Here is a 27,577-nt window from a genome sequence, read left to right on the forward strand (position 1 = left end):
TTTTTTTTCCCTTTTTTTTTTAGGTTCAAGTCCACTTCAGTGGCAGTTGATGATAAATCAGTTCTAGATAGCTTGTTGCATATACTATGACCACTTAGCTAGAATTAGATATTGAACTAATTAGATGTTAATTATGTCCAAATGCTATGGGAAGCACAGATGGACACTATACGCAAACAAAAACGATTCATGATACTGGATTTGACGGTTTCCTCATAAGCATTTTCTCCCTCCTTAAAACAAATCCTACTCACCATTTGACCTATACATTAAAATGTGATTGACAAGCTGTTTGTGTTCTGTTTTTGTCCAAAGGTGCACTGAACACACATCGTCAAGCTACGATTACTTCCAACAAACGTTGTCTTTAGATCCAGACAGAGTTTTTTCCATTTTTAACAAGGGTGGCAGCCTTCTCTGTGGTGGACTTTGGCCTGGCTCCTTGCTTCTCCTGCACTGTGTTAACTCGATTTTGTTCTGCCATTGTGCCCCCAGATACAGGACTACTGGTTCTAGAGATCTGCTGGTTGTTTTTGGTTTGGTATGTTTGGAAGGCCATATCAAGCTGCTCTTGAGCAACCCGTAAATGACGGTGTAGGCTCACCAGATCGGACGGGATGTTCTCATCCGGGCTGGTGCATTGCTGCTCCTGGGCCACATTGGCCATGTTCTGTTCATGAGTGATGAGGCTGTTCGGGATCTTGCCTGGTTTGTCTGATTTCATCACAAGGTTGTATCCTGGAGGGGAAGCAGGAATATTGCGAGAGAATGGAAAACCATAGAGTGTCCGATGTCCTCGGTTTCTTTTCTGGCGAAGAGTGTCCCGAAAACTGCCGATTCCCAAGTGTAGCATTTCGCACACGTTTAAAACTAGACAAAGACAGCTCACCACATACATGATGAGGAGAAAGATTGTTTTCTCCGTGGGACGAGAGATGAAACAGTCGACTCGATGCGGGCAGGGGACTCTGTTGCACACGTATGATGGATTAACTCGAAATCCGTAGAGCAGGTACTGACCAGCGAGAAAACCTATTTCAAAAACAGCTCGCGACATCAGTTGAAGAACATAGATTCTCATCAGTCCATGTTCTACAATTTTTTGGCGACCATCATGTTTTGGTGGATCTTGACTAGTTTTACTTGATGGTTCTGGCTTGGCCTCTTGAGCCTGTGTTGTGTCCTCATAGATCATGGGCTCAGTATCGTCATCTTCATCCTCCTTTAAGACATCTACTAGAGAGTGGCTTTCCCTCCATCTGGCATGAGGCGGTTTCCTAAGGAGCCTGTTTTGCTTCCTGCGCTCTTCCTCTGACCTACGAGCTATCTTGTGGATAGCGTAGCCCATGTACATGATAGAAGGCGTAGAGATCATGATGATCTGGAAGACCCAGAAGCGGACGTGTGAGAGGGGAGCAAAGGCATCATAGCATACGTTGTCGCAGCCGGGCTGCTTGGTGTTGCAGGTGAACTTGGACTGCTCATCCGAGTAGATGGATTCTCCTCCGACTGCAGTGAGCACGATTCTAAAGATGATGAGCACTGTCAGCCACACTTTCCCCACAAAAGTGGAGTGGTTGTGGATCTCTTCCAGGAGACGAGTGAGGAAGCTCCAACTCATGTTGGTCTGAAAGCTTTTCAACTAGAATCTGTGAAGACAGAATGAAGAGTTGATTGTGAAGATAAATGGACTGCATTTATATCACACTTTCATGGTCAACGTGCTTTATTATGATGCCTCACATTCTCTCTCACACACACTGGGAGCAACTTGGGTGATTAAGGACCTTGCCAAAGGGGCAATAGTGATTTTATGGTTTGATATGGACTTGAACCAAGGATCCTGTGGTCACAAGCCCACCCCTTTACCACTTGAGAATCACCTCCTTTATAAATTAATTATATGTAGAGCTGAAGTTATGCTCACAATTATGATTGTGAATATGATTATGATTAAGCCTGAGTATAGTTGTCATTTTGATTGTGACTGTGCTTATAGTTATTATTATGAACAGCAGAAATTCCCATTGTTTAGAATGCATAATGCAAAGGATTAAAAAAATGCAATAATTATATTTTTAGTCAGAGAATGAACTGTTTGAAAAAGACTGTAAATACTGGCCACGGGTGCTGTCATTTCTTTTTTTTTTTTAAAGTATATTGTCATCATCTTTGAATGTATTGTTGTTTAGTACTTTGCTGAAACAAGATGATGAAATGAAAACATCTCAGATTGAAATACATTTAAGATCAAAGCCCGTGAGAATATCTGAAATCATATGGTTTGCTGTGTGGTTACATTTCTGAACAGATTAACTAAGACATGCACCGGTACTTGCTATAGCGTAATGTAATTTTGGATGCTAATGGTGTTAGCATTTGAAGCAGCTGAGGAACTAAGTGGGTCATAACCGTTATGAGAACCACAGGTTAGCGTACCATAAATATGATGTAATAAACACACATAGGCCTACTGAGGTTAGCTTGCTAGCAGAGGTTGTTGGTAAGATGCTAACAGCATTTGTAGCAGCTATTGGCAGTTTGAAAACATTAGGTCATTGGTCTGTGATTACTGAGGAAAAAATGGATCATAATTTTTAAAGCCCACACCAAAGCAAAACCACTGTTAGATATATTTGTGTGTTTATCTAATATTTTGCTTTCTTTGCTACTTGTATGGTATTAAGTAATTACTTAAATGATTATATTCTTAGTTTGATATACTTTTAGTCAATTTATTTAAATGTGCATGTTGACTGGGTTGAACTGGTTTTACCACTTAGAACAAAGAGATTCAGGTTACAATATAAATCATATATCATTTGTCATGTGTCATTTGTCGCGCAATAACATATGATTGACATATGACATATCTCATATGTCAATCATATGTTATTGCGCAGGTTATCGGCAAAGGGGGACCTCTCTTGAATGCCCACAGGGACCAGTAAGGGAAGGATTTTGTAAAATAAAGTCCGCCATTGTCACAACCATGTTGTGTTTTCTAAAAACTGTTTTAGTCCATTGTTTGAGGTTCTGAACAGCTGGATCTCCTGCAAGAGAGAAGTTCTTTAGAATCCAGGCCTTTTTCCACTGTCACTTTGAATAAATTTAAAAGTGCAAAACTTTGTACTTTGTGAGCGACAGTATGACAGTAAGAGGATTAACACCATTATGAGAACCACTGTTCACCACCCAAAATATGATGTAAAAAACACCTGAGCTGAAGTTAGCTTGTTAGCAGCGCTTGTCTCGAAGATGTTAATGGCATTATCATTTTTATATCTCAGCCGGATGTGGATCCTCGGGTTTACAAGTGGATCCAGACCCTGCCAGATCAGGTGTAGTGGATCCAGGTTGTGTGGAACTATTTTCTTTCGGCCATCTTTGTTTTGTCAGTGCGTAATATGAAATTGTCATCTGCTCATACCAAAACAAACAAAATGTCAGACTTGTCAACCTCCAAGATACGGCCTGAAAATCATGATTCATATCATTTCACACATATCATTTCTGAGGTTTAAAAAACCACACAATATGACTGTATCTACTTCATTGGGGGTTTGGCGGACGGATACAGACGGATCACCCTCACGTCCGGCTTTTTGAAAACTAATAATCTTGTTTAATGTATCAGTTTCGTAAAAACACACCCCTTTGGGCTCAGGTGATCCCTCCGCCATCCCCAACTCACTGCATCTGCTCACATTGCTCCCCAGATGAGGGGTGTTTTGTCATTGTAGCAGCTATTGGATTTGCTTTCTCTGACTTCATACTTGGTTTGTAATGGATTCAAACATTTTTTCCCTCTGTTTTCAAAGCACGTTTTCTTGTAAAGCTAATAAATTATCTCATTAGCTCAGAAAAACAAAACTCTGTCTTCTTGAGATAAATAGATCATTTGGCTTATTCTTACCACAAAATAATCTTTGTTTTCTGGTGCTAACAAGAAAATTTACTCATTATCATGAAAAATAAAATATATGAATCCATCGCCCCTTAGGGCTTCTGTATGAGCATGGTCATGATGATTAAGATTGTCACTGTGATTATGGTTGTTATTATTATGAGGATGGTTATCAACATGACTGTGATTATGATTATGATTGTTATTTACTTTTTATTCAATCTGATGTCATGCCAATATGATGGCCTCACGAAAAGTGATTTAATCACAAAATGAAGGTATCACAAAATTATTGTTGTGACGGTGTACTGAAAATAATGTGAGGCTGGACTGTTTTTATTGTGATTATGATTGGAGATTACGGTCATTATCGTGATTATGATTATGATAATGATTATGTCAGATAGTGACAGTGATTGTGGTTATGGTAATGCTTATGATTATGTTATTTATATGGCATTTTTTTTCTGTGCATGATCCAACACACAGGTGTCTCAGTGTTGGGGACCAAGAGGATGTTCCGCCTGGCTGCTGCAGATACATAGTTACTTTGGATAAGTGGAGAGGGACCAGTTCTCTGTCTGGGTGGTTGCCATGTAGGACCCACGGTGTGGTGTACTGGGGTGGATGTGGCGCTACTTGGCACCATCTTATGCTTCAAGTCGCTGACTCAAGCAGCACAGTTCTACCAAAAGTGTGTCAAAACCTGTGCTCTTCTTTTTGAAGGGTCATACCATGGCGGGGTGATCACGTAACCTCTGTGTGTGTTGGACACTTTAGGAAAATATGAGCTGACTGTAATGAAAACACTTGGCAGTTACAGCCCTAATTCTAGCAGTCACATTGAGTGTGTCGTTCTCGCGGTGTTGTTTTAGCCCATTGTTTCTGTTATGTCTCTTACCTCAGCTGTGTTTGTGTAGTTATCTGACAGATTTACTTCAGACTCACAAATGTGGTTTTTGGAACTTTCTATTGGACTCAAAAAATTATCTGGGAGTTGTTAATTATTCAGAATCCTATTAATGTCTGAAATATAAAGACACCTTGTGCAGTAAATCTTAATGGAGCGGCTGTGAACTTTCAACCGATTGCATCACTCAAGAAAAAGAAATGTTTTCTTTGGCTAAAACACATTAGCAAACTGTCACCCAGTGCCTGACACACACCTTAAAGGGAAACTACAGATGTTTATAACCCAGGCCCAGTTTTTTAGAAGTTTTGCGTTCAGCGTTTCACTACAGAAAAGGCTAATTTTGTGTGAAGTTTGAATGCTAACATCAAAGCGCTACGCAATGGAAGGCTCTGGAGTATGGTACAAAGTGAAATGTTTCTTCTTACCAATGAACAGGGGACAAGATTATTTAATTGTGATAACACTTCCCGTTTGACTCTGCCACTCTCCGCTGTGACTAAGGTAAATCCCTACTTGTATAATTAGTGAGTTTAAAAAGTAAACAAGTACAAGGGTACCTCTGTAATGACATTTTTTCATATTCAGTGGTGACAAGAAGCAGTTTTACTGTCAGGTTTTCAAGTTCCATTGCATAGCTGTTTAGCTCTTGAAGAAGTGAGTATTTTCACCCAATGATGCACTGATTATAATTTGTTCTGACTGAAAAACTGAACCTAAAAGCATCTAAAACAAGGGCCTAGGCTGAAAAATTGACATTATTAACAAATAAAATGAACAAAACATGAAATAGCTTGTGGCCTTGTTGTCTGCAATGAAATATAAACCAAAGTAAATGGAAGGATTATTATGCCTCCCCCCCCCCCCCCACACACATATTTTCCATATCATCCCTTTTTTTATTTGGGGTGTGTGTATATATATATATATATATACATATATATATATATATATATATATATATATATATATATATATATATATATATATATACATATATACATATATATATATATATATACATATATACATATATATATATATATATACATATATATATATATATACATATATATATAATATATATATACTATTATACATTATATACTATATATATCTCCATATTACAATATACTATATATCCATATCATACTATATTACTATATCATATATATATATATATACATATAATATTATATATTATATATACATATATATATATATATATAACATATATATATATAATATACATATATATATATATATATAAATATATATATAATATATATACATACATATATATATTATATATACATATACATATATATAATATATCTACATATATTATCTCTACATATATACATATATTATATATACTATAATCATATATACATTATGATATATTATATATACTACAATATAATACTATATATATATATATATATACATATTACTATATATATTCTCTATCTATATACATATATACTAGCTATCATATAATCTATATATAATACTATATATACATTATATATTATTATATACACTATATTATATATATTACATATATATATATCATATATTAATATATTAATATACTATATATAATACATATATATATATATCTATATATATCCTATATATATTATTACATATATATATACTATATTATATCTATATATATAACATATATATATATATTATATATATACATATATATATACATACATATATATATACATATATATATATATATATATATATACATATATATATATATATACATCTATATATACATATATATATATATATCTATATATATACATATATATATACATATATATATATACATATATATATATATATATATATATATACATATATATATACATATATATATATATATATATACATATATATATATATATATATATATACATATATATATATATATACATATATATATATACATATATATATATATATATATACATATATATATATATATATATCTACATATATATATATATATATATATACATATATATATATATATATATATACATATATATATATATATATATCTATATAATATATACTATACTATATAATATATATATATATATATATATATATATATATATATATATATATATATATATATATATATATATATATATATATATATATATATATATATATATATATATGAGTCTTGCTTGGCATCAACATAAACTTCAGGGTCTCTGCAAGTAAAAAAGAAACATAGGTGATTAAGTTTGTAGCATTTAAGGGTCAAACCATGTGTTTTAAATGTTGTATATTTTTTGGGACACCCTATATATAGTAGCAGGATGAAGGTCCTGGGTCTTGAATGAAAAGATGTTCCTGCTAGCTTGGCTAACAGGGAATTCCCCTTTGGCTGACCTGGTAGAGCAATGGTCTTTAGTGCGAGCCGTCTGGGGTTCAATCCCACCACCGTCCTGACCATATATATATATATATGTATGTATGTATGTATGTATGTATGTACACTCAACAAAAATATAAACGCAACACTTTTGGTTTTGCTCCCATTTTGTATGAGATGAACTCAAAGATCTAAAACTTCTTCCACATACACAATACCACCATTTCCCTCAAATATTGTTCACAAACCAGTGATAGTGAGCACTTCTCCTTTGCTGAGATAATCCATCCCACCTCACAGGTGTGCCATATCAAGATGCTGATTAGACACCATGATTAGTGCACAGGTGTGCCTTAGACTGCCCACAATAAAAGGCCACTCTGAAAGGTGCAGTTTTGTTTTATTGGGGGGGGATACCAGTCAGTATCTGGTGTGACCACCATTTGCCTCATGCAGTGCAACACATCTCCTTCGCATAGAGTTGATCAAGTTGTCAATTGTGGCCTGTGGAATGTTGGTCCACTCCTCTTCAATGGCTGTGCGAAGTTGCTGGATATTGGCAGGAACTGGTACACGCTGTCGTATACGCCGGTCCAGAGCATCCCAAACATGCTCAATGGGTGACATGTCCGGTGAGTATGCCGGCCATGCAAGAACTGGGACATTTTCAGCTTCCAAGAATTGTGTACAGATCCTTGCAACATGGGGCCGTGCATTATCCTGCTGCAACATGAGGTGATGTTCTTGGATGGATGGCACAACAATGGGCCTCAGGATTTCGTCACGGTATCTCTGTGCATTCAAAATGCCATCAATAAAATGCACCTGTGTTCTTCGTCCATAACAGACGCCTACCCATACCATAACCCCACCGCCACCATGGGCCACTTGATCTACAACATTGACATCAGAAAACCGCTCACCCACACGACGCCACACATGCTGTCTGCCATCTGCCCTGAACAGTGTGAACCGGGATTCATCCGTGAAGAGAACACCTCTCCAACGTGCCAAACGCCAGCGAATGTGAGCATTTGCCCACTCAAGTCGGTTACGATGACGAACTGAAGTCAGGTCAAGACCCCGATGAGGACGACGAGCATGCAGATGAGCTTCTTTGAGACGGTTTCTGACAGTTTGTGCAGAAATTCTTTGGTTATGCAAACCGATTGTTTCAGCAGCTGTCCGAGTGGCTGATCTCAGACGATCTTGGAGGTGAACATGCTGGATGTGGAGGTCCTGGGCTGGTGTGGTTACACGTGGTCTGCGGTTGTGAGGCTGGTTGGATGTACTGCCAAATTCTCTGAAACGCCTTTGGAGACGGCTTATGGTAGAGAAATGAACATTCAATACACGAGCAACAGCTCTGGTTGACATTCCTGCTGTCAGCATGCCAACTGCACGCTCCCTCAAATCTTGCGACATCTGTGGCATTGTGCTGTGTGATAAAACTGCACCTTTCAGAGTGGCCTTTTATTGTGGGCAGTCTAAGGCACACCTGTTTAGTTAAGTTAAGTTTTAGTTTAGTTAAGTTTTAGATCTTTGAGTTCATCTCATACAAAATGGGAGCAAAACCAAAAGTGTTGCGTTTATATTTTTGTTGAGTGTATGTATGTATATGTATGTATACATGTATGTATTGTGTCCTTGCCTCAAGTGGAGGAGTTTAAGTATCTTGAGGTCTTGTTCACGAGTGGGGGATGGATGGAGCGTGAGATCGATAGACGGATCGGTGCAGCGTCTGCAGTGATGCGGTCGCTGTATCGGACCGTCATAGTGAAGAGAGAGCTGAGTAGGGGGGCAAAGCTCTCGATTTACTGATCGATCTACGTTCCGATCCTCACCTATGGTCATGAGATTTGGCTCATGACCGAAAGAACGAGATCGCGGGTCCGCAGGGTGGCTGGGCGCTCCCTTAGCGATAGGGTGAGGAGCTTGGTCACTCGGGAGGAGCTCGGAGTCGAGCCGCTGCTCCTCCACGTCGAAAGGAGTCAATTGAGGTGGCTCGGGCATCTTTTCCGGATGCCCCCTGGACACCTCGCTGGAGAGGTCTTCCGGGCACGTCCCATTGGGAGGAGGTCCCGGGGAAGATCCAGGACACGCTGGAAGGATTACATCTCTCGGCTGGCTTGGGAACGCCTTGGGGTTCCCCCGGAGGAGCTGGGGGAGGTGTGTGTGGATCGGGAGGTCTGGGCGGCTTTGCTTGAGCTGCTGCCCCCATGACCCGACTCCAGATAAAGCGGAAGAAAATGGATGGATGGATGGATGGATATCACTTCATAAGCTGTGTTATCTTTTTACATTCATTTTAAGGGTCAAATATGTTTTCTTTGTGGAATATTTAAAGTTATTAATTTAAAGTTAGTGCAGTATGCACATTTTTCTTGATCAATCAAAAAAGGGGTCAGGAATGACAAGGAAAACTCTGGCCTTTTTAATTACGCAAACATTTGTAACATGGATATGACTTGTCATATCCATGTTACAAATGGCTCTGTTGACGGGAAAGGTTACAGACCCTCTGGCTTAGTTCAGAGAAAAAAGACTTTGGTCATCTGGTTGCCTGACCACGCTCTGTTTTGGAAAAGAAGACTGTACAGGTTTAATATGACTGGATGAGGGTTAGAATACAAATGGGTGTGACCTATATTATCAGGTTAAGCACTTTCTTCATGCTACATCCAGATATCCACTGTTGGGTGAAAGATAAAGACATCATTGGACAGTAGACAGGAGTTGGGCTACCAATATGTAGACCTCGGATTGTTTCCCTGTCACACTTATCTGTGTCCTTGCGCAAGACACCCTCTATGCATGTTGCCAGCCAAGTAACCTGAGATGGACTGGAGTCGAGTCAAGGGGGAATGCTAGACTCTTTCGTTTAGATTAGATTAGATAGAACTTTATTGATCCCTTGGGAAGACTCCCTCAGGGAAACTGAGGTTCCAGCAGCATTGTATAGCAGCACACAGGGTACACAGAGTATCAAACGTGAAGGTAGAAAAATTATCTTATCTGATACATGCTACAGAATCCAAGTTGAAGCACTGGAACCAGTGGACCTCATCATAAGATGCTTTTTTGTGTCACACAGCTGTCTATCCATTTGTCTGTGTGGGCTCACTCTTTAAAACACAATAACTCGACAATGGAATCATCAATACTTACACCGTAGGTAAGTCCTTGGCGCACATTGACACATGTTTCTTTATTGAGGGCAAAGTATTATTTTTCTAATAGTCATTGCTCCAGAATGTTACCTTAGTGCTGCAGTGATTAAGTAATTAAGTAATTCCTTCTTCCATAAGGTTAATCCTACAACCTACTGCACGTGACATTACCTGTAATTTATTGTGAAAAGGTTATAGCTCGAGGATCTAGAGGTAGAAATGTCAAATGGTTGAGTGTAGAAAAAATAAATATGCCATACAAAGAAAGACAATTATTTGAGTGCATACCTCCACCAATATCCAAAACACCTTATTACGCAGCGTCATTAATTACTTCCTGTCCTTTATCTAGAAAACAAAAATTTACTGCTCGCTAATCCACATCAGGAACATCAAGTTTGACATAAAGCAGTTTCATCATCCTGCTAACAAACCAATATCAGGAACCTCTGAAAAGGGATGGAACCTCAAAGCCACATGGAGCTGTGGGCTTCCTGTGGCTGCAGGTGAGACAGGAGAGTTATTGGTGGGAAATGAGGCCTGACTTCCAGATTAGCACCTGCTTCAGGGTGGTGTGGAAGGAAAAAAAAAACAAAAAACAAGTAGGACTCCTTCCTTTTGTAATTGCAGAGAAGTGCACTGAGTCTGTTCGTACAAATCATCTGCTCTGTGATTTTGACGAAAACAAAACCGATGCACTGTCATGTGTTGATTTGTGCGAGTCATTTTATTATGTGTTTGTGTCTGTGATCGCCGAATACTGTCTTCTTGGTAATCAAATCTTTAGTTTTTATCATCTTTATCTTAATATTTAGTTTTAATAGAACCACTTTTTGCAAAGCCAAATTGGATCAAAATTGCATTGAAAAAGGGAATTGCTGGGCCAACATAAAAAAACTGACTCAATCAATAACACACACAAGAATTAAATTTATCCAAATTTTCTTAAATACTATTTACACTACTTTGTTAAATTAATCTGGTCAAACTTAATTAATTTGTGTTGATAAATGAAACTTTTTCATTTTTTAGATTGGTCAGAGAATTGTGATTTTCATGACGTACATATTGCTGAAGGAATTTACATTAAATTTGTATATATATATATATATATACACACACACACACACACATACACGAGGTCTGTTAGAAAAGTATCAGACTTTTTATTTTTTCAAAAACCTCATGGATTTGAATCACGTGTGCTTGCATGAGCAAACCTTGAACCTTCGTGCGCATGCGTGAACTTTTTCACGCCTGTCGATTACATCATTTTCTGGTAAGCAGCCTTTGTGTGAGGATGTGTGCAGTGCGCTTGGTGGATTTTCATTTCAAGGAAAAAGACGGAACAACTGGAGCAGCGCTACTGCATCAAATTTTGCCAGAAACTGGGCGACAGCCAGGTGGAAACCATTCGGAAGATTCAGACGGCTTTCAGTGACTTTTCAGTCATGTGACTATCCAAGAAATTGTGGAAGAGGTGGGCATGAGACTTCAACATGAAGGCGCTTTTGCTCCGCCGTCAGAAGCAGAATGAATTTCACAGTCACTCTTTTCATGGCCAAATCTTCTGTCTTCTACAGTGGAATGTGCTGAAAAAGTGCTGATGTCCACCTCTTCCGCAGTTTCTTGGATAGTCACACGATGGTCCCGCATCACCACAGCATTCACTTTGGAAATGATCTGGTTATTTCAGCATGTTGATGGCTGACCGGAGCATGGCATGCTCTCCACCGTTGTGCGGACGTCTTTAAACCGGTTGTACCGCTCCTTAATCTGTGTGATGCCCACAGCCGTCTGAATCATCCGAATGGTTTCCACCTGGCTGTCGGCCAGTTTCTGGCAAAATTTGATGCGGCGCTGCTCCAGGTGTTCCGTCTTTTTCCTTGAAATGAAAATCCGCCGAGCGCACTGCACACGTCCCACACAAAGGCTGCTTATAAGGAAATGACACAATCGACAGGCGTGAAAAAGTTCATATATATATATATATATATATATATATATATATATATGTGTGTGTGTGTGTGTGTGTGTGTTTTGAACGTTATGCTTAAGATTTCAAGGTAACACCCTCAAACACTCACAAGGGCCTGAAAAAGTTTTTTGGAATGTCTTAAATCCCCATAAGAACATTTTATTTTTTTGTTGCCAAAAACACTGAAAAAAAGAAAAAAAACTTAGTTGAGCTGTTAATTCAACTGTTAGCAGTTGAAGCACTTTATTAGGTCAGATTAACTTGTTTTTCCAGTGTAAAGTTATATTTATTTATTTTTAGTCATTAAGGCCATAATCACCATTTATTCATTTTCTATCACTTATCCATGTCTGGCCAGTTGTGAATAATTACCATTCAGATCTAACAAAACTGCACACACTGATGTTTTGTAGTGTGTGAACCCCATAAAGATATTTGCTGATGATCATTTAATGATAAAATAATTGTAAAAACCTAATAAAACACAAACCCATTTTCAAATAAATTATACACACACACACGTATATATGTATATACATATACATGCTTATATGTTTTGTACATATAATCAATATGTACATGTCATATATATATATATATATATATATATATATATATATATATATATATATATATATATATATATACATATATATATATATATATACATATATATATATATATATACATATATATATATATATGAGGTGAAAAGTGGTCACACATTTTACTTTAAGTTTCCCCCAGTGGTGTGCAAATGTCTTAGGCACCTTTAGTGTGTGTAGAACCTTTGCACCGCACATCATTAATGTTAGTTAAAATAGATGTGAAAAGAAATCACTTGAATTTATCTGGTTCACTTACAAGTTGTATTTAACTGAAGAAAACAGTTTATTTCACATTAAGTGCATCATCACTGAGTCTATTTTAGAAACACTTCTCAGTGAAATGTGAAAAGTTTGTATAAATACACACACACATACACACACACACACACACACACATATATATATATATATATTTATATATATATATATGTATAGGTCTTACATGAATTTACAGAAAATTGGTTTGGTTTTCTTGATGTTTTTACCATTATTTTATTATTAAATGATCATCAGCATATGTCTTTGTGGTGTTGTGTCGTAAGAGCAGCTCACACAGTCAAATGCAGTGTTGCCACAGTTACTTTGAAAAAGTAATCCAATTACTGATTACTGATTACTCCTTGAAAAAGTAACTTAGTTACTTTACTGATTACTCAATTGTAAAAGTAACTAAGTTAGATTACTAGTTACTTATTTAGTTACTTTTCCCAGCTGCCGACAACAACCCTCTGCCACCTCAACATGACAATGATACCTGTTTTGCCAAAACTCACTTTATAGTCACCCTTTCTTGACTTCAATGAAAATAAATACTTGTTTTATAAAAAGTAAAATAAAGACCTCTTTCTTGACCTCATATTTAACTGTTGACAGCACTGTAACAGTAAAACTTGCAATTTCGAACCTACATTGTTTATAAATGTAACTATTAAATTCTAACATTTTTCTAACATTTAAATTCTCTCTAAACATTTTACTTGTCGAAATTATTATTATTTTAAGCAATATTAGTTGTAGTAAAAAACGGCTTCAAAATTGCACCTTTAATCTAGGGGTGTTGTGGGGGGGCACATCCCTGCCCCACGCCCCCATTCCATCTAGATTCGCCCCTGCTTTGGCGTTTGAGCACAAAGAATGGATAACATTTATTTATGCAGAAAACATGACCAGATTTACAGGTAAGAAAGTTTTATTGCGTTTTCACATCATGTGGTCCTCAGAAAGAGAGTTTAGGTGCATTTGAGTGGAAAATAGTGTTAGTTGTTGACGTGTCGCGGAGGATCAGCTGTTTTTAACGAGCAGATACAGAGCGGCTCAGCTCACAATTCCAAATAAAGGAGGAAAAAAGTATAAAAATGTCTTTGTAAAGCTCAGTGCAGGTGTGCTGATCACCGCGCTTTAAGAGGTGAGGACGAGTCGAGCAGCTGCAAAAAAACGCGGATGAAAAGCTCACAGCTCACTGAAAGTGGGCAGTTCAGTCGAACCCCGACCTCCTGCCCACGGACCAAGTTTAATGCTGTTATCGACCCACAATGAAGAATAATAGTAACGCACAGTGACATGGAGAAGTAACTTTAATCTGATTACTGATTTGGAAAGATTAACGCGTTAGTAAAAAAGTGGCCAGATTAGAGTAACGCGTTACTAAGAATTTAGACGTGGTCAAATGTATGACCACGTCTAAATTCATGAGTACATACAATATATAGGCCGGTTTTGATTTCCATAAATACTATTGCATCATACTGTAATTTAACCTTTTGGAAGAACTGAATGTTAAACAACAGAGCGACTGCAGCAGAAATCTTCTGGTTTACTGATATTTGTAGGATTGTGAAGTATGTTGTTTGATCTTATAATTTAGCAAATTCACAATCTGACTGGAATATCCTTACCATCAGTGATAGCGCAGAATAAACTAATAATAATCATAATCACAGTAAGGTTTTGTCAAACGCACATAAGTAGGGAACCCACCTGGGAAAGCTGTACATGCATTCCTAGTCCTGAAAGTCGTCCATATCTTCTCTACATGCCCCCCACACAGTCCGAATAACCACAGATTTCCACATCCATAACTCCCCAGCCTTTTCCGTCTTTCTCATCTCTTCCAAAATGTCAAAAATAAGAAACAATGCTGAAACGTATGAGACTAAATTTCCTATTTATCCTGTTTTGCTCCATGCAGAAGTGAGGTCTGGCCGCTGAGAATGCCTCACATTCTGGATTGTGTCTGGTTTCTATTACACCAGCCTTCTGCCCAAGAAGGAAGCATTTAAAAAAAACATTGGCGTAGGAAAAAAAGGAAAAAAAATCCTCCTCTGGCAAGTGACCCTCAAACAAGAGTTCAGACTTGAGGAAATGTTGCTGCGGATAGAAATGAACACACAGCTGAGAGAGCGTGGCAATCGCAACACACTCAACCATCCCCAAAGCGACACACATGATCAGTGTCTCTTCTTCTTCTTCTCTGTATGTGAGGCCTTTTTTTTTTTTCTTCTTTTTTTTTCCATGCTCCTGCTACGCAACACAAACATTTAGACAGTAACAGTGAAGGCTCACATACCGAGCTGTGGAACACTTCACACACATTAGTGTGAGCTCAAAAGGTCACCCCAAAAGGTCACTCAGACAGAAGCGTCACAGAGACACAAGTTACCTCGCTTCTTGTGGTTCCGCCTTCAGTCCACAGCATGTACGTTCAGTCACGTCAAGTGTCATAATATTTACACCTTTAATCCAGGCAGATGCCCACATCTCAGAGCAGTGGACAGGTCTCACTCTGTACATTGATGTTTAATCTTCACAGTCTGCTTATGGAACACGGCACGTCATGCCCCCCCACCATTAAATCACAGCAATGGCAGCTGCGTTTTTTTTGTCACATTAGTCACAAACAGCATGAACAAGACCAGATTAGGAGATGTTTCATGTCGGATTAAAGGACTTTCTGAGTTTTATGAGCCATTTCCTGTTGTTTAGGTATGTGAGGGATCTTTAAACTCAGCAGAGGATAAATGGGATGCATCAAGATCTGGTTATCACAGTGAATGAAGTTTATTTTAAAGGATTAAACTGTGGAAAAGCTGTTTTATTTTTACTCGGCCATTTAATGTAGGTTAAGATAACAGTTAAGGTTTGATTGAAGATGTCCTGGTCAGTTTTTTTTTTCCCCGCACTCTCAACCCATGCAGTGTTGAATATCTGCAGATCAGCTACATGTATTTTCCTTTATATTGTACTTGCACAAAGCAGAATGCAAGTGCATTAAAGTAAATCCACTGTATACAGTTGTGTTCAGAATAATAGTAGTGCTATGTGACTTAAAAGATTAATCCAGGTTTTGAGTGTATTTCTTATTGTTACATGGGAAACAAGGTACCAGTAGATTCAGTAGATTCTCACAAATCCAACAAGACCAAGCATTCATGATATGCACACTCTTAAGGCTATGAAATTGGGCTATTAGTAAAAAAAACTAGAAAAGGGGGTGTTCACTATGCCGCCAGCTAGGCAGTGCCAAAATAGCCAAGAAGTCTATTGTATATAAATGGTGAGCGACTGGCAGCTGCCAATCTGGAGTGAAGGCAGCGTGATAACAGAGTGATATACGTTGGTTGGTTGTTGGATATATTTATAATTATTTATAATAAAGCTCATGATTAAATAATAAAATGATGTCTCAATTACATTTGTTTTTCATGAGGATTTCATAATGGAATGTTAGGAATCATAGTAGCGGATATATTGGTATCATAAAATTTTTAGCCCCCCCCCCCCAAAAAAATCCATATTGGTCGGGCTCAAATATATTCTTGATAGTACATAAAACAACCCCTATAAATACCTTTAAACTAAATAATCTGTGACTGAACACATCTGTAAACAACAGCAGCCATCTTTAGTTTTGTTAGTGTAACATTTAGTGACTCTTATTTGATGAAAATTCTGAACAGTGTTGCAATATTTTCCAAGAGAATGAAGCATGTTTTGGGTATCAGAGAGCAGAGTGTGGCAGGACGAGGAGATATTATGAGCACATACAGTGAGCACTCACCGTTTTTGAATAATCTGTGGACTAACAAATGCTCTAAAGGAGAACCAACTACGCCTACAGGACTCTTCGTCTGCAGGCGACGCCTCCAAGGCCTCCTTGTGTATCTGACTGAGGAGGCACAGCAAACACCTCTGGCGCAGCACAGAGGAAAAGAAGGCGGGCACGCTGCTGGACTGATTACAGCCTTTGAGTTTGGGACATGTGCTAACCCTAAGGGACAGATCAGCACGTGCTTTCAAACTGCAGCGTGTTCCTTTCCTTTCAAAATGTTCCTGGTGTCCAAAAGACACAGATGGTCCGGTGAAGTCTTCTGATGAATGTGTGTTAGTCACAGTGGTCACACTTGTGCTCTTTGACAGTAAAACCCATTGCCCATAGTTTCCTTTGTCAGGGTTTACTGTCTGCAATGACTCAATGTAAAATGCTGAATTTAGACTAAAATAATATCAGTCTGCACACAAACATAAATATTTATTTTATTATCACTTTTTCCCCTGCATTGCAGAAATGTAGATGAGTGGGTGAGTGAGTCCATCCCATATTTGTTTTTTGTGCAATATCCACTGCCACTGAAATATTCACAGTTTTGTACATACTTTTCTCTTTGTTTTATATGCGATCACTTTTTTTGCTACTACATTCTTATAATTTTTTTTTTCTTTTTTAAAATTTTCACTCTGGACATACCTCTTTCTTTCAGTTAAATTTTAGGTTTTTTTTTTCTTTTTTTCTCCAGGCCTTTCAAGCCTGTGTGTGGTTTACTCAGGTTTATATTTGCACTGACAAGCTTACACCTTACCTTTCGTTGCACTTGTTACAATGACAATAAAGAATCTGTATCTGTATCCCAACAATACTGTGAAGACAATAACTCAAAAACAATACATTTTATCATCCTATAACTCACCATAGTCAAAGAAAATATAATGAGGACATGTTGCAGATTTGGTGAACTTTGATGGAGAAGATTAATCGAAACAGCAGCTTTGTTTTTCCAATGTAAGATCCCATAAAAATGACGGCCAACAACAGGATGGTTAGTGGATGCTGAACAAACAGTTTAAAACTATGATGTAGGTTGAATACTGAACACTTGTGCCCATCGCTGTAGTCCAACCATCTAACATGATAGCAACCTTGGGGACGACATAATGCTCACTATGTTGGCAAATACAGCATGAAATGCACAACCCCAAATCAGAAAAAGGTGGGATGATATTGAAAATGCAATAACAAATCAATACAAACAAAAACAAAACAAAAAAGGTTAAAGTGATCATTATATTAACTACGACATCATTGTAAACAGTATGAACCAAGATATTTAGTCTTTAGTGAGGTAAAATTCATTGCATATATTAATATACCTCCATTCCTGCATTTAAGGTATGCAGCACCTTCCTCTTTTTTTTTTCCCCACTCGGGGGTCATCACAGTAGAGCCGAGATGGAACTGCATGTTTATTTGGCACAAGTTTTACACCGGATGCCCATTTCGAGGCAACTCCACATTGCATAGAGAATGGATAAAATGAACTGAATAATTCTGTTATTTCAAACTACTGATTTCAAGTGAATGGTAATCGTGATTTTGTATAAAAGCAGTAGACACAAAAGACTGCATCTTTGAGGAGCAAAGATATGCAGAGGATCTCCAATTTGTCAACAAATGTTTGAGAAAATTATTGAAATATTTAAAAACAGTGCTGCTCAAAGAAAGGTTGGAAGGGATTTGCATATGTCTCCCTCTATAGTACCTAATATAGTTAAATGATTCAAGGAATTTAGAGGCATGTCGTGCAAAAAGACCAGGAGCACAAGCCTAAGCTGACCACCTGTGATCTCTGATTCCTCAGACTGCACTGCATGAAGAGCCATCATTCATCAATAGCTGATATAAACACATAAACAAGGGATGACTTTAGGAACACTTTCTCAAGCACTACACTGCAGTTTTAGCTTTGCAAATGCCACTGAAAACTTTACTGTGCAAAGACGCCTTATGTTAACCTTTTCCAGAAGTGGCATCAAAGTCTCTGAGCTCTGAGGCATCTGGGTTTGACCATCACACAGTGGAAATGTGTATTGTGGTCTGATGAATCAGTATTGCAGATTTTTTTTGGAAGAAATAAATGTGTGTGCTCCAAATCAAAGAAGAGAAGGACCATCCAGACTGATATAAGCAACAAGTCCAAAACCCAGGGTGTGTCATGGTACGGTGTTATGTCAGTAAAGGCAATTTATACTTCTGTGATTGCAGCATTAATGCAGAATAGTACACTGAGACAATGGGGAATCATATGCTGCCTTAACGATAACATCTTTTCCATGAACATTCATGCAACAAGACAATCCCAAACCACATTCTGCACACATTACAAAGGCTGCAGAAGAATGGGTACTGGACCACCTGCAGTCCTGATATCTGCCCCCAACAGAGAATATGTGAGGAATTTTGAAGAAAAAAAAATGCAAAAACGATGAACCTGTACTGTTGCACACCTTAAGACATGTTTGCAGGACACATGGGACAAAATAACACCAGAAATGCATCATTGATTGGTATCCTCAATGCCAAAACATCTCTTCAATGTTATGAGAAGAAATGGCAACATTACAAAGTGGCAAATGTTTTTGTGTCCCAATATTTTATTTTTTATTATTTTTTACATACCAAAGTTGGAGGAGGTTATGTTTTCACCCCTGTTTGTCTGATTCTAAACAGTCTGTAGCCCACAATTTTTCACATATTGTTATGAAATTTTGACAGAGGATTCATATCCTGATAGTCAAGTTCAAAGGTCAAAGTCAGGAAAAATCTTGGAAAATTGAAAAAATCTCTATCATTAACATTGAAAGAATTTTTAAAAATTCATAACTGTCGAAAAAGATCGAAGTTCTTTCATATTTGAAAGCGTTATGTAGGATGGTATCTTTTATTGACTGACAAAGTTTGATCCGATGTTGCAAACCAAACGGTCCCCCCTAAAAATTGGTCTGCTCTGCCTTCACTACGCATGCGTCATTTGGGACCACAGCAGCTCATCTGAGATGGACTCTCTTCACCCAAAGAGATCAAATGGATTAATGTGACTATGAACCATCAGGTGACAAGGTAAAACCTCTTAAATTATTCTAAAGTCAGTGTTAAGTAGAAACGAGGCAGTTTTAAGCAGAAACAAGGTGATAATCAGTGAGTGGCTACAGTCGCTTTGAAATTCCGGAGGCGCAGTGAACGCAGCAGCTTGCAGCTGCACTCTGATCGCTTCCTCTGTCTTTAATTATGAAATAATGCTGAATTTATGTGAAAATGATTGTTGTACAAAAGCTTTAGATATCTGTCACTGAGACAGATGATGACTGGAGGGAAGTTTGAAGCAGAAACAAGGTGATAATCCGTAAACCATGGCTGATGCACAGAAATGACACATGCGCAGTGAAGGCAGAGGGGACCGATTTTTCATTGGGGGCCATTCGGTCGGCGACACCGGATCTGATCCTGATTACACATTTTGTGGCCATTTAAATCCAACATAGAAAACCCCATATAATGTATATTTTACATTATATCTTAATCAAACATGCTCCAATCTCTCTCATATTTAATAGTGAGGTGCAGACTAACACTCACTATCACCTGACAAAGTTTGATCCAGATCTGATCCAGATTGTGGATTTTGTGGACATTGGAATTTAATATTGAAAAGCCCATTTGGTGCACATTTTGCATTATATCTCAATCAAAAGTGCCTCAATCACTCTCATTTTTTGGGTTATGAATTCACCTACGTCACCAAAATTGGAGGTTCCAATTTTATGCCTGTTTGTCCATCTTCCATTCATCAGTCGGAAACCGAGTGCCAAAGGTGACAAATTGTACGTAGCAAAGATAACCAATGTTCTGTGAAAATTATCTGAAAAAGAATTCAGAAACCTAACAACAACACAAAAAAAGCTTTGATTCAACTGTATAAACTAAATACATACTCCCGACGTGTGATCACATCTAATTTAGCTTATGAAAAGCCACTTCTAATAGGACTCTAAGGTAAAAATTTGTGGAATTGGAAACTAGTGTTGGTGGATGTTTGCGCTCTACATGCTCGGTGCTCTAGGTTTCTTTTTTTATGTGTTGCCAGCCTTAAATGCAGTAATGGAAATGAAAATGACCACACAAACCATTAAATATTCTGGGTTCATAATTCATTTAACATATATTTTTCCCCCAAACACATTTTTTTTCTTGTTATTTATTCCATATGTGCTACCTCATTAGAATAATCATGTTTTAAAGGTCGCAAAAAACGAAGCGTTGAAGTCAAAGCAGAGTCTGTCTGCTGTGGAATACATTGTGTTCCAGTGTCTTCAGACTGTTCAGGATATTCTAGCTTTGGGAAATGGAGCTTCATGTTGACAAATATTGATTGGACTGGCCATCAGCCTCCAGTCAAGGAAACATGACGGTTTTCCCTGGAAGACACTGTGTGACTTTGCTGTCATTACAAGGACTGGCTTGGTGTATCAGCCGAGCCACAGTGTTTAATATTAATTAAAATTAAGATTTTATTTTATTTTTTTTTAGCACCATGTATGTGTGGTGAGCAATATTGTAATCGCTCCAGTGTGTGTTTGTGCATGACAGATTTTTATCAAACTTGTTGAGAATGTTATCTGGGTTAGTGTCTCCATTTGATTAGGTTTTGGATCAGACTGGCCAAAGGTCTAGGTCAAGCAAAATGTAGCTCAAAATACATGTTTGGCACAAAACTGTTGGATGGATTTTCACCACACTTGGTGACAGTATTACATGGTTTTGGAACAGATTGGACAAATATCAAGGTCAAGTAAAACATAGCCCAAATACACATTTTGAATTATGGCACCACTGGGTGCAGTATATCTGTAATACCAATGTGGCTAGAGAGATCATCAAAAGCTTATATTGATTCATAAAATATGTATGATTGACTGGTCTAACTGGCTTCATGAATAAGTCACAAAAAAGTCAAAATATGAAGTCTTATCTACAACCCCAATTCCAATGAAGTTGGGACGTTGTGTAAAATGTAAATAAAAACAGAATACAATGATTTGCAAATCCTCTTCAACCTATATTCAATTGAATACACCATAAAGACAAGATATTTAATGTTCAAACTGATAAACTTTATTGTTTTTGTGCAAATATTTGCTCATTTTGAAATGGATGCCTGCAAGACGTTTCAAAAAAGCTGGGATACTGGTATGTTTACCACTGTGTTACATCACCTTTCCTTCTAACAGCACTCAATAAGTGTTTGGGAACTGAGGACACTAATTGTTGAAGCTTTGTAGGTGGAATTCTTTCCCATTCTTGCTTGATGTACGACTTCAGTTGTTCAACAGTCAGGGTCTCCGTTGTCGTATTTTGCGCTTCAAAATGCACCACACATTTTCAGTGGGCGACAGGTCTGGACTGCAGGCAGGCCAGTCTAGTACCTGCACTCTTTTACTATGAAGCCACGCTGTTGTGGCTGGGGTGCCTGGCTGGCTTTTGTTTGTCTTCTGTTTTCTGTCTTTTGTTTTTCCTTCCAGGTGGCACGCGTTTAGGACTGAGTGGCTGTGTGGCTGAGTTATCAGGACCTCACCCTGATCACCTGAGGCTGATCATGTGCAGCTCGTCAGGACTCACAGCTGTGGTGCATCTACACGGATTGGAGCATGGTGGCATTTAAGTCTGGAGTACACAGTGTGTATTTGCCAGAGACTCGACCTTGTGACCAGACGGGTGAGATCGTCGTCTTGAGAGCCATCTCATCATTATGGATGCAGAGAACGTCCAGGTTTGATGCCATGGTCTGTAAAAGAGGAGGGGGTGAGGTCTCACGCTCGTCAGCACACTTCCTGAGGTACGTTAGGTTTTGTGACTAACATTAGTACAGTCAGTAAATGTGGTGTCCCTCACACCTTATTATATTGAGCTGTTATGTTAGTCGTTTAATCAGCTTCCACTGCAGTTGAGTAGGTGAACAGGGTGTTCCATGCCTGCAGGGTGGGAAGCTGATTAGTAATTAAGCCAGGAAGTGTTTGCTGTTTATGTACACCTTTGAGTGGTCTCTCTGTGTGTGGAGTGTGGACTCACATGATGGTTCTTCTTTCACAGACTCGGTTTGTCGCGGCCACCTAGGGGGTGTCGGCGGGGTCCTTGGGTCCGAACTGTTTCTGGCTCCGGACCGTTAGTGCTGCTGGGAGCACACCGTCATCTCCACCTCGCAGACCGCGCACTCATTTGTTGTATTTAACACGTCACTGTTATGTCATTAAATTTTGTTATCCTTTGTACCGTGCTCTGCTTATTTCATACTGGGTCCTTCAAACGCTGGTCGGTTCTCCGTCCTGCGTCCGACACATAACACACGCTTTTGTAACATGTGCACAATGTGGCTTGGCATTGTCTTGCTGAAATAAGTAGGGACGTCCCTGAAAAAGACGTTGCTTGGATGGCAGCATGTGATGCTCCAAAACCTGGGTGTACCTTTCAGCATTGATGGTGCCATCACAGATGTGTAAGTTGCCCACACCATAGGCACTAACACACACCCATACCATCACAGATGCTGGCTTTTGAACTTTGCGCTGATAACAAACTGGATTTTTTTTTTTCCTCTTTTGTCTGGAGGACACAACGTCCATGATTTCCAAAAACAATTTGAAATGTGGGTCATCAGACCACAGCACACTTTTCTACTTTGCGTCTGTCCGTTTCAAACGAGCTCAGGCCCAGAGAAGGCGGCGGCATTTCTGGATGTTGTTGATGTATGGCTTTCGCTTTGCATGGTAGAGTTTTAACTTGCACTTGTAGATGTAGCGACGAACTGTGTTAACTGACAATGGTTTTCTGAAGTGTTCCTGAGCCCACGCGGTAAGATCCTTTATACAATGATGTTGGTTTTTAAATGCAGTGCCGCCTGAGGGATCGAAGGTCACAGGCATTCAATGTTGGTTTTCGGCCTTGCCGTTTACGTGTAGAAAGTTCTTGAGATTCTCTGACTCTTCTGATTATATTATGGACTGTAGATAATGGAATCCCTAAATTCCTTGCAATAGAAGGTTGAGAAACATTGTTCTTAAACTGTTGGACTATTTTGTCATGGAGTTGTTCACAAAGTGGTGATCCTTGCCCCATCTTTGCTTGTGAATTTCTGAGCCTTTTGGGGATGCTCCTTTTATACCCAATCATGACACTCACCTGTTTCCAATTAACCTGTTCACCTGTGGAATGTTCCAAATAGGTGTTATTTGAGCATTCATCAACTTTCCCAGTGTTTTGTTCCCCCTGTCCCAGCTTTTTTGAAATGTGTTGCAGGCATCCATTTCAAAATGAGCAAATATTTGCACAAAAACAAAAAAGTGTATCAGTTTGAACATTAAATATCTTGTCTTTGTGGTGTATTCATTTGAATATAGGTTGAAGAGGATTTGCAAATCATTGTATTCTGCTTTATTTACATTTCACACAACATCCCAACTTCACTGGAATTGGGGTTGTACATACATAAAAAAAACAATCACTGCATGCAGGGTATGGATCAGGCCTCTTATGCCTTTCATTTTAAAGGTTAGAACTTCTCCGACATGAATAAATGAATAAATAAAAATCTACACGTGGTCACATGTCAACAGATAAATCAAGAGATTCTACTGTGCTTTAATCTTCATGAAAAGAAATTGTGTCTCATGGATTAAAAATTAAATCAGAATTCTATGGCCCAGTTTCACCAAAAAGTACAGCTTGATCATCCCTGCACTGAAAGGTGCCGTACATCTGCATGCTTTTGCACAGCCCCATTTCACTATGTTATATTTATTTGACAGTGAACATAGTTTTGCCTATTTGTTTATTTGACTCCCTTACTTCTTACAGAAGTATTTTTTCCTTTTCTTTTTATTGTTGTTTATGCACCAATGACACCAGATCAAATTTCTTATATGTGAGAACTTGCTTAGCAATCAATTCGATTCTGATTCTGGGAGCTGTGAGGGTTTACAACTGAGCACTGAAGGAGGAGCAAACACGTTCACGTCTCTCATTGGCCACTGTCAATTTCAAAGACTTTTTATCTGTATCTACCGAACAAAGTGGATGCAAGCGGAACACGGGGGTCAGAGTTCAGGTAACAGATCAATCGTACGTCTGAGCTCTCGGGCTCCTCCACCTCTATCATTAAAGTGCTGCTCCTCAGCTGTGGAGCCTGACCCACAGGCTGCCTGAGAGTGGTGGCAGTCCCATCTCATTTGTTCACTTTTCTCCCAGTTTCTCAGCCGAGTCTATCCCCAGGCTGAGCGCGTCCCGTGCCAGTTTTACTAAGCCTGGACTCCACTGAAGCGACTGAGAGAAGCCTTGAGGTGGACTCCAGCAACTCCCTCAGTCCACACTCTGGCTCGCCAACATTACGAGCAAAATAATTTAATTTGTGTACATTATCTGAGCAGTGAAAGAATGTTATTATTTTCTTAGGTTTGTTGTCCTGCATGTCAGTCGGATTATGAGCCAAGGAGGAGACATTCAGTTTGGGTGGAGAATTAGATTCAGGTACGAGGTCAAATAAGGAATTTTTGTTCATTTTCAAGAACACTGGGAGATCTGGCAGTTTTTTGGATCAAAGGGTGTAATCAGGATCAAAGTTCAGCAAGCAGGATCTGTGCTTGATAAGGTTCGATTCGAAGCAGAATCACAGATGAGTGATCAGGATCAATGGTGAATTCTCGGAATTTTTGATTGAAAATCAATAATTTTTGATTGACAATCCATAGGTGTACATTTTTCAGGGCCACAAATGTGATCAACATCAATGGATGCAGGGGTCAAATTTGGTTTGGTTCTAAGTTAAATTAACACGTGTTAATATAATTTATTAACTGAATTTCAAAGAACTTAATTCGTTCAGGTGTTACTAATTGACACAGTTCAATTAAGTTGGTTCAGATATTTTCTTTTTTCACTGTATTGTAGTCAGTAAAGTGCTTTAGTTGCTGAAATTAGTCATAACTGATAATACTTAAAAAAAAAAATAAGGCACAGACATTTATAATTTTCTCAACTTAAGCAGAACAGTTGCATTTACATAAAATATTTCAAACGCTGATGTGGTGTTTGACCAACTTAAAACTTTGAGATTAAGGCACAGTTGCTTGTTCAATGAACCTAAAATAAGTAGGTTAGGGTTAGGGTGAGTTTTAAGTTGAACAACATAAGTTGTCAAACATAACATAGCAATTTGTGCAATTTCTTTAATCTAAGTTGGTGCAACTAATATCTTTAAGTTGAGCAAATTTAAAATGTCTTTACAACAGTACAGATTTTAAGTTCACTGAAAAAAGAACCAACATAAAAAGTTGTTTCAACTGGTAACACATGAATGAATTAAGTTGTTTGAACTTAAGTTAGTAAGCTAGGTCAACTGTAACTTCCAAACTTATGTTCAAACAACTTAATTCATTTAGATGTTACAAAATTATTTAAACTGGTTCAACTATTCTCTTTTTTCAGTGTTTGTTGATGCAGCCATCCTTAACAGCCTTAACAAGAGATTAAATTTTTGTTTATTTAAACAAATTACAGAGGCTTCAGAAAAAGTGGTAGTTACACCAAAAATCACAAAACATGTACGTAAAATCTTTTTTTTTTTCTGAACACTTTTACAAAATATGGTAAAAATGTAAAGTTAGATTTCTCAAACTTCCACAATCCTACATTTATGTGTGTAGATATTCCTCTGCTATAAGCAAAATTTAGGCATGAAATCACTCTTCGCAATGTTTTAAATCATCAAAAGAATATTTTCTTGTTACAAACACTGAAAAAGAGAAAAGCTAATCAAATTGCTTCCGTTGATACCACACAAATGAATTAGGTTTGTCCAAATTAAGAGTAGAAGTTGGGGTAAATGTATTATTTAACTTAAGTGCATTTGAATCAGCCTAATTCATGTTAATCTTACCAACTGAAACACTTCATTAAGCTGGTCCAACAATTCCTTTTTTTCAGTGCACAACATGATACCAAACGACTTAAAAATAAAAAAATAAAAAAAAAACTAGACACGTTGCAAAACCTCACTTGAGTCAATCTGTCCAAATATGATGTATTTATGCATGAAAACACAAACATGAATAAACCATTGATCTTCAATTTAAGTACTCATTTCGATTATAACCTATAATTTTGCAGTATAAGAGCTTCCAGTTTAACCCGCAGCACTGCAGAAGATTCATTAAAAGAAGAGGGAAAAAAAAGTGCCTACCTGGCCATGTGCATAAAAGTGAAGCTTTTTGTGCTCTTTATGTTGGCGTATCCTGGGCGGGTTTCCAGAGACATCGTTTCACTGCTCAGGCTCAGAAGCAGGATGAGAGAGACAATGGGTCATTTTTCTTCAAAACCCCTCTCCACCAAGTACAGGCAGGACACTCAGGAGTCCGGCATCCTGGCAAAGGCCACATTGTTCCACAGTATGTCCGCCTCCATCGCCATGACCACCGACTATTTATTTCATCCAGGATGA

General features: G+C 38.0%; 1 protein-coding gene across 2 annotated transcripts; it reads right to left on the minus strand.

The window, feature by feature from the left end:
• cx47.1 (connexin 47.1) lies at positions 1-27,577 on the minus strand. Of its 2 annotated transcripts, none has more exons than XM_034183366.1 (2): positions 27,320-27,577; positions 1-1,649 (listed from the first exon to the last, which is right to left on the minus strand). In XM_034183366.1, the coding sequence occupies exon 2, from the start codon at positions 1,619-1,621 to the stop codon at positions 368-370; it is 1,254 nt and encodes a 417-aa protein (XP_034039257.1). In that variant the 5' UTR covers positions 1,622-1,649; positions 27,320-27,577; the 3' UTR covers positions 1-367. The 2 variants fall into 2 exon arrangements, with proteins under 2 accessions (XP_034039257.1, XP_034039256.1); XM_034183365.1 differs by lacking the exon at positions 27,320-27,577 and adding an exon at positions 14,958-15,573.

Source organism: Thalassophryne amazonica, chromosome 12, assembly GCF_902500255.1.
Source record: "Thalassophryne amazonica chromosome 12, fThaAma1.1, whole genome shotgun sequence".
Classification (NCBI taxonomy): domain Eukaryota; kingdom Metazoa; phylum Chordata; class Actinopteri; order Batrachoidiformes; family Batrachoididae; genus Thalassophryne; species Thalassophryne amazonica.